Source organism: Microtus ochrogaster, chromosome 7, assembly GCF_000317375.1.
Source record: "Microtus ochrogaster isolate Prairie Vole_2 chromosome 7, MicOch1.0, whole genome shotgun sequence".
NCBI classification, from domain to species: domain Eukaryota; kingdom Metazoa; phylum Chordata; class Mammalia; order Rodentia; family Cricetidae; genus Microtus; species Microtus ochrogaster.
In genome coordinates, this window is record NC_022014.1 from 37,498,114 (window position 1) to 37,506,647 (window position 8,534).

Genomic DNA, 8,534 nt, shown 5'->3' on the forward strand with positions numbered 1-8,534 from the left:
ACCAGACCTCATTACAGATGGTTTTGAGCCACCATGTGGTTGCCGGGAATTGAACTCAGGACCTTTGGAAGAGCAGGCAATGCTCTTAACCACTGAGCCATCTCTCCAGCCCCTGAAAATGTAGTCTTATGACATAATAATGAACACTGTCCACGAATAACATGAGAATATAACTATCTCATCTCATGCAAAGTCCATACTTAAATACTAACTTGCATTGCCTTCAGTTAGCACAACTCCCTGAGCTAACCTCCAGTGAAAAGTGACTGGGACCAGATGTTCAACAGGTAGATCTTCTGTGCACTCTGGATCCAAACCTATGCACAAGTTTAGCAAAACCAGAAACTCAGTCCAAGCCCAGCACTTACAGAGCAGTTGAACAACTCTGTACAACCACGCCACTTAGAGTGTGCCAGCTTCCGTCACTGAAGGAGCAGTGGAGTATGAGTTGGAGTGTTCAGTACTATGCAGTCTGCCCACCTCACCAGATTTCGGCACATTGTATCTACTCCCTGTCTCTCCAGCCGAAGTCTGCACAGTTGACTTGTACTGTGTGTGTCATAGCCTGTGGTCCTGCCCACGCCCACATCGGCATGTCTTTGGTACAGGGTGGTAGCACTATTTATCTCTTCATTGACTTGGTAGGTAATTGGTCTATTTTTGCAATTTTGAGTGCCATTGATAGTTTTATCTGGTGATCCTAGTGTCCATGAATGATTCCATTTAAGTCAGTTGTTACTGTGATGATTATAGAAAATAGGCTTTGTTTCGTCTTTCCCACTACAGTTATATGGAACTCTACTAGGAAGAAGACTTCAGGAGAGCTAGTATGTGTGCTTGTATAGTAGTAATTTTAGTATGGATTTGGATGCCTTTTGTTCTTTATCAGGTTTAAGTAGTTCATTCTTACTGTTCATATATATGTCAGATCATGCCTTGGTTGCCCAGTGAGCATATTAACTCTGGCCCTTCCTCCTCCCATCCAGCCCGCAGTGCTGCAGACTGGCACATTCTTGGGTGGTGTGAGTATGTAGACTTGTCTACTGCTGCCTCCATACTTGCTGTGATTGCGTTGCTGGGTTTCTGTGGTCTGATTCTTAGTGGATTTTCCTTTTTATTTCCTTTGTGTATTGCTTTGATTTGTGTCTGTTTTCTGTAGTTCTTCTTTTAAACTCATTGTACATTGGTTTTGGGACCTTGATTCTTAAGCTTCAAACTGATAACCTGGGCTAACGATGGCTGGGTATGAGCTTCTGCCTGGAGCTCAGGTGAACTCGCCTGGGGCACTATTCAGTGCTGGGTGTGAGAAAATGATGTCATCACCATAGCTGTTCTCTTGTTGATTTGTTTTTGAGCTAAACTAAGTGCTTTGGGAAGACAGAAAGAATGGAATGCTGTGTTCAAGTGTAAAGACTCGGAAGAAAGCTCCTGTACTCCCTCCCACCAGTGCCCAAATCGTGATCCTCTGACTTGGACTCCATGTTTCCTCTTGAATTCCTGTTGCATTCATACTGCTCATAACTCCTCTGAATTTCAGGCAAAGTCCTGCGTCTGCCATGTCTGCGGCATCCACCTGAACCGGCTGCACTCCTGCCTCTACTGTGTCTTCTTTGGCTGTTTCACCAAGAAACACATCCATGACCATGCAAAGTCTAAGCGGCACAACCTGGGTAAGGCACCCTCCTGCAGTGGGAGCTGGAGTAGGCATCAGCTCTGGTAGCATGTTACCTTTCCAAAAAGCCCAATGGGATGAAAGAGTCCTTGTGAAACTGAGCTCTCAAGTGGGCGTTGGCATTTGTTTGAGGCCTTTTAAACTGGTGTTATAGTTTGAGAGTTTTCTTGTTTCCAGTAGTGCAGGTTCCTGAAAGGCTAGCTGGGCATTATATGACATCAAGTATATGAAGTAATTATGCATGTATATGTGAAGTAGTTGTACATGCGTGTGTGCTTGTGTATTTGTTAGTGTGTGTTATTGCTGGCTGTCTCATGCTGTGAAGTTGCCATGTGGCCAAAGATAACCTTAAACTGAACTTCTGATACTCTTGCTTCCACCTCCCCGAGGCTGGCATTATAGGTTATGTCTACCACGTCCAGCATTTGCTTTGTTCTTTTAAATAGTCTTGTTACATAGTCCAAGATGGCCTCAGACATGGGATCCTCTTTTGTTAGTCTTCAACGTACTAGGATTCTAGGCATGCATCATCACACCTGGCTTGGTGGTGGGTGATGTAAGCACGTACAGCCACCAGTTTCAATCTTAGCCCTGTGTCCTCCTCCCAAGTCCCTAAGTTTTAGTGTGATAGGTTTTTCTTTTTTTCTTCTTGAGACAGGATTTCTGGCTGTCGTGGAACTTGATTTTAGACCAGGATGGCCTCTAACTCAAAGAGATCCACCCACCTCTGCCTCCTGAGTGCCAGGACTAAAGGTGTGCACCACCACACTCGATGGGCTTTTATTTTCATTTCTCTTGAAATAGTTTCTAGGGCTGGAGAGATGGCTCAGGGTTTAAAATCATTGACTGTTCTTCCAGAGGACCCGGGTTCAATTCCCAGCACCCACATGACAGTTCATAACTGTCTGAAAGTCCAGCTCCAGAAGACCCAACACCCTTAGCAAAACACCAATGCACATAAAATAAAAATTTAAAAAAAAAAGAAAAGAAATAGTTTCTAGTTTAAAGTAGCAGTTGGGACAGATACCTTGATAAGTTTGGTGTCTGTGCTATGAAGTCAAGGATTTTTGAGTGGAACCTGTTATACCTGTCCCTGGAGAAAAAGGACTCAGTCAAGGGACAACAGTAAATAGCTCTTAGTGTCCCTTACAAGATTGCCAGCCATTGAGGATGTAGCAAAGTCTCATTCCCTAGACAGACAGGTCACTGAGAATCCTTGTGGGCCTAAAATAAATTCTCTGAACTTTTGCCCTAGTTTTGAATTTTGTGCTTGCACAGCTGAAGCAAAGCATCCTGATCCTTGAATCAGTACTTTACGAGGCACAGGTATGTGCCTCCCGTTCTCGCTTGGCCCTGGGGTTAGCAGACATACTTCATCCACCCTGGATGAACCCTTGCAGTTGGAACTCCTGCAGCTCACAAAGAAAGATGCTCTGGGCAGCTAGTGTTCAGCTGCCTGCAGCACTACCTTGACATACTGGATTTAATTTTGTTCTCTTCCCACCTTTCTGCAGCTATTGACCTGATGTATGGAGGTATATACTGCTTCTTGTGTCAGGACTACATCTATGACAAGGACATAGAAATCATTGCCAAAGAGGAGCAACGCAAGGCTTGGAAGATGCAAGGTGCGTTCATGGTGCTTAAAGAAGGTTAGGTGACCAAAAAATGGTCAAGGGAGCTGGCTTGGGCTGGGTAGGAGAGAAAAAACAAGTCCTACTTTTCCTTTGGCAGTCACATAGCTCACAGAATTGATGAAGGTAATGCAGAAACCATGAGATGGGTTATTGGTCCTTAGGGAGGATGGATGAGCTGAGATGGGTTATTGGTCCTTTGGAAGGATGGATGGGTGTTCCACCACAATACCCCAGGCTGTGTCCATCCTTCCCACAGAAGGTCTGTTAGACATTACAATCCCTTCCTTTTCTTACTCCGTTCTCAACCCTGGCAAGTTGGGATGTTGTATTGCCTCTTGCTGGACTGGTGTGGGAATTCCTAACTATTGGGCCAGGTGTCTGGCTCAGTAGTGGAGCCATTTCCTAACATATACAAGGCCTAGGGTTTGAACCCCAGCGTTATATATATATGAGGAAGCAAAAACTGTTGAAATTTGTCTTTCTTAGTTAGGGTTTCTATTGCTGAGAAGAGGAGGAAAACATTTTAACTGTAGTGACTTGCTTACACAAGTTCAATCCATTATCATGGCAGGACATGGCTGTGTCAGTTAGATGTACTGGAGAGGTAACTGAGAATTCTACTTTTTGCATGGGCAACAGGAAGTGATCTGTCTGTCTGGGCGTGGCTTGAGTGTATATGGACCCTCAAAGCCCACCTCCACAGTAACACGCTTCCTCCAAGACCACACCTACTCTAACAAGAACACACCTCCTAATAGTACTATTCTGTTTGGGGACTGTTTTCTTTCAAAACACCACAATGCCTGTGCCTAAATGATATAATGATAAGAGTTTCTTTTACAGTGGAGTTAGATGCATCTTAGATACAATACCGTTAGAAATTTTGTTCTCTATTTAACAAATAACACACACATATTTTATGTGTGTGTGTGTGTCAAAAGCAGCCTGTCTCAGCATTCACAAAATGTGTGTATTCCAGGTAAGTAAAGCCCAGAAACCATGCAGAAGTCCCCCTAACACAATGTCAGTCTTGTAGCTCTTATGTCCTAAATTTACATTTTATGCATTGAAACTTAAGTGCTCAACGAAACATATGGTAATAGTTACTCCTTAAATGTAAGATGTTACGTCTCTTTTTGGTAAAGTTTAGTGTAGTAAGACATATAGTAAGATAATCCCTGGGTTTGTTACCTATAGGGAAGCTGCCCAGTTCCTAAATGTTTCTGTTTGTAGAGGTTGGTGTCTTCTATTAGCCCATCATGAAAAAGAAGTTTTATATTATAATAAGTATTACACAAAGATCTTTAGCAAATACTGTCTCCATGAACCCCCACCCCCACCCCTTGGTTTTTTGAGACAAGGTTTTTTTGTATAGCAGCCCTGACTGTCCCAGAACTTGATTTGTAGACAAGGCGGGCCTCAAACTCACAAAGATTCACCTGCCTCTGCCTCCCGTGGATTAAAGGTGTGTGCCACTACCGTCCTGCTACCTCCATGATTTTTATACACACTGCAGCCTTAATAAAATCGCATAGTTAACAACTATGTACACAGTACGCCTGTAAAAGAAACCCCTAGTGAAAATGTATAAGGAAAGGAGTTTAAATTGTGTTTGTGTTGGTACCAGTGTGTAGTGGTCAACATCAGGTGTTCTGTTGATCTCCATCTTATGTTTAGAGTCAGGGTCTCTTACTGAACCGGGAACTCATCGTTTCAAAGAGACCATTTTATCAGTAAGCCCCCAAGATTGGACTGATCCCCCCTCCCCCCCAGCACTGGTGTTACAGGTGCATGCTGTTCTTCTGGCTTTTACATGGTTGCCAGGAATCCTAATTTGGGATGTCGTGCTTACATAACAATCACTTTAGCCACTAAGTGAAATGAGTTTAATAATGATTAGAGGCCTTGCACGTTTTCTCTCTATAACACAGGAGGTCAGTCACAGTGAGGGTAGAAGTTGGTGGGACAGTGAGACACAAGGAGCAAAGGCGAGCCCGGCAGTGCTGCGCTTGTCCAGATAGACATCTGGCCTCCAGCAGCTCTGTCCTTCATTCTCAGTGGCATCAGTCTGGCCACGTACCCCAGTGCCCCTGTGGTTGTGACTCCTAAGGGGCGCTGCCTGGGTCAGAAAGAAGTACGGAGAACTCAAGAACAATGGCAATGGGTTTTTGATCCTATTGCACGTACTGGCTTTGTGGAAGCCTAGGCAGTTTGGATGCTTACCTTACTAGACCTGGATGGAGGTCCTTGGACTTCCCACAGGTCAGGGAACCCTAATTGCTCTTTTGGGGGAGGGAAATGGGAGGCGGTGGCGGGGAAGAGACAGAAATCTTTAATAAATAAATAAATAAATAAATGAATAAATAAATAAATAAAAATACCACCTTAAAAAAGAAGGCAAAACTCACTCTGAGGGCACATTTGAGAACCTGGCTTAGTCTAACCTTTACCAAATCAGTATCTCCGCCTACCTCATCCAGACCGAATGATTCTGCCTGCAGAGATCCCTGACCAATGATTTACTCTCAGCCCTAAAGTATTCTGGAAGATGTTCTGTCTGAAATAATATCAGAAGTAGCATACCAACCAGTTCCTTGTAGGAAAGGCACCATTTCCCTGATTGAGCATGGAGAGTGGAGTGGTGGCTCTGGCGTACCAGTTTCATGTTTCTGTCTGCCTTACATGGGTTTCGTGTCACACCCTTAGTCACAGGTGCAGCAGTGCTATGCAGCTTTGTTCTTTATTATTTCTGGGTTTACCTGGTGTCTTAGAGTTTCTATTTCTGTGACAAGACACCATGACCAAAAAGCAAATTGGGGAGAAAAGGGTTTATTTGACTTAGACTTCGAAGTTGTTGCTCATCTACAATGGAAGTCAGGACAGGAAGTCATGGGAGGATCCTGGAGGCAGGAGCTATGCAGGCCAGCAGGCCATGGAAGGAGTGCTTCTTACTGGCTTGCTCTACATGGTTTGCTTAGCCAGCTTTCTTACAGAACCCTGGACCACCAGCCTAGGGATGGCACCAATCACTAGTTAAGAAAATGCCTTATAGCCAAATCTTATGGAGGCCTTTTCTAAATAGAGTCTTCCTCCTCTCAGCTAACTCTAGTTTGTGTGTCCAGTTGACATAAGACTATCAGCACACCTGATTTCCCCCAGTTTCCAGAGAAGCTCACAGTTGTTTGCATTAACAATGCTGGGTTTGCGTCCCTCTTAACCAGTAAACAACATGTCTCTCATGTGTCAGCATCATTGGTGTGTGCTGGGGAAGTAGACCACAACCCTGACATGACTGGGTTTTTTTTTTGTTTGTTTGTTTGGTTTTTTTTGTTTTTTTTTTTTTTCGAGACAGGGTTTCTCTGTGGCTTTGAAGCCTGTCCTGGCACTAGCTCTGTAGACCAGGCTGGTCTCTTGTTTTTAAACTTCCCCGTTTGCCTTCTATCGCTGTCAATAAAACACTGACCCAGAACATTTTATACCCTTCCAAGTCACAGTCCTTCACTGAGGGAAGTCAGGGCAGAAACTGAAGCAGAGACCATGGAGGAAAGCTGTGTACTGCTTTGGTTCTCATGGTTCATACAGCTATCTTCCTTTTGTACCCTAGGACCACCTGCCCAGGGGTAGCACTCCCTGCAGGCCAGTTTGATGGAAGCAGCTCTTCAGTTGAGGCCCTCCCCTCCCAAATGATCCTAGCTGTGTCAGGTTGACAAAGAGACAAAGAAGGTAGAAACAGGTGCTCTCAGGACTCCAGGGTTTCGTGGTTTTTTAGCCAGTTGTTTCTGTTCCCACAAAACAATTCATATCACCATTATGTGGGGACATAGTATTTCTTTGTGCAGAACACTTGAACTATTAGTTGACATTCATGTGCTAGGGCCATCTGGGCAAGCGATGGTTACTGAGTTAGAAATTGAAAGTTGTTTAGGACAGGTCCTTCTGAGTGGGGTGTGCGCCAAGTGTGCTCTGCATTACCTTTCGGGTACCATTGTCGTGGGTTCCAGTCTTCAGTACTATCACCAGCAAGTAGGTCACAGTGCATTTTCAGCAGGCTGTGGCGTATGATTTCTGGCACTTGGGAGATGAGCAGACTGATCTTTGAGTTTGAGGCCAGCCAGTCTACATAGCAAGTTCCCGGCCAACCAAGGCAACATAACTCAGCTGACAAAAAAAAAAAAAAAAAAACCACATTTTCTTTTTCTTAGGCAATTCTGGGGATCAAATATGGGCCACACATTGGTAGGTAAATGCTCTCCCACTAAGCTGCACCTCAGACTTAAAGTACTTATTGTCTGTTAGTCTCATTTCCGGAAAGATCCTTTGTGAGTTACTAGGTTGCCCTATTGTAGCTGATGTACTATCTCTGGATCCAAAGCATTTGAGAAACATTAGTGTCTGGCAGTTTGATGGGTCGTGTTTCTTTCCTTAACTCAATAAACATGGCGTATTAATAGACACTCGCTGAGGGAGACTCGTGAGGTAATCTGGTACCTCTCAGCACAGCGGGTGTTAGAAGAAGGGTCCCTTCTCCAAAATGCAGCCTTACAACTGTTATTTACAAGAGAACTTAAATACCATTGCCTGAGACTGTTTTCCATCTGCTTAGGTGTTGGAGAGAAGTTTTCAACTTGGGAACCAACCAAGCGGGAACTGGAACTGCTGAAGCACAACCCAAAGAGGCGGAAGATCACCTCCAACTGTACCATAGGTGGGTGGGGGCATACAGGTGTCAGATAGGTAGAAAGCCTTGCATTCTTCCCAGGCCATGCCTTAGTGGCCTTCCTGGATTTGTTCAGCACTCAGCTCTTAAGCGCCTAGTCTTCAGGGGTCTTGTAGATGTGGGATGCAGAGGAATGAGTGGAGACGACCCCTCCCAGTTCCTTGGCATCTGCATGTATGAAGGCATTTGCATGTCTTCTGATCAAAGCTGCTCTTCATGGAGAGTTGATAATGCAAGTAAGTGAGGTTGTTCTTTTTTTGTTTTTTTGAGACAGGGTTTCTCTGTGTAGGCCAGGTTAGCCTCAAACTCAGAGATCCAACTGCTTCTGCCTCCCTAGTGCTGGGATTAAAGGTGTGCATCACCACCCCCGCTAATAGCCACTTCTTCTAAAAAGGAGGAAGTATATTTTAGAGCTTGTTTGAAAAGCATTTTGAGCCGGGCGATGGTGGCGCACGCCTTTAATCCCAGCACTCGGGAGGCAGAGGCAGGCGGATCTCTGTGAGTTCGA

At 44.6% G+C, this 8,534-nt stretch overlaps 1 protein-coding gene across 1 annotated transcript in view; it reads left to right on the top strand.

Moving 5' to 3' along the window:
* The window catches only part of Usp22 (ubiquitin specific peptidase 22), a 24,875-nt gene that overhangs the window by 4,293 nt on the left and 12,048 nt on the right, over positions 1-8,534 (top strand). The window contains exons 2-4 of the mRNA XM_005349923.3: positions 1,538-1,670; positions 3,187-3,300; positions 7,913-8,014. Coding sequence (XP_005349980.1) covers positions 1,538-1,670; positions 3,187-3,300; positions 7,913-8,014 — 349 coding nt within the window. The remainder of the gene's footprint in view (positions 1-1,537; positions 1,671-3,186; positions 3,301-7,912; positions 8,015-8,534) is intronic.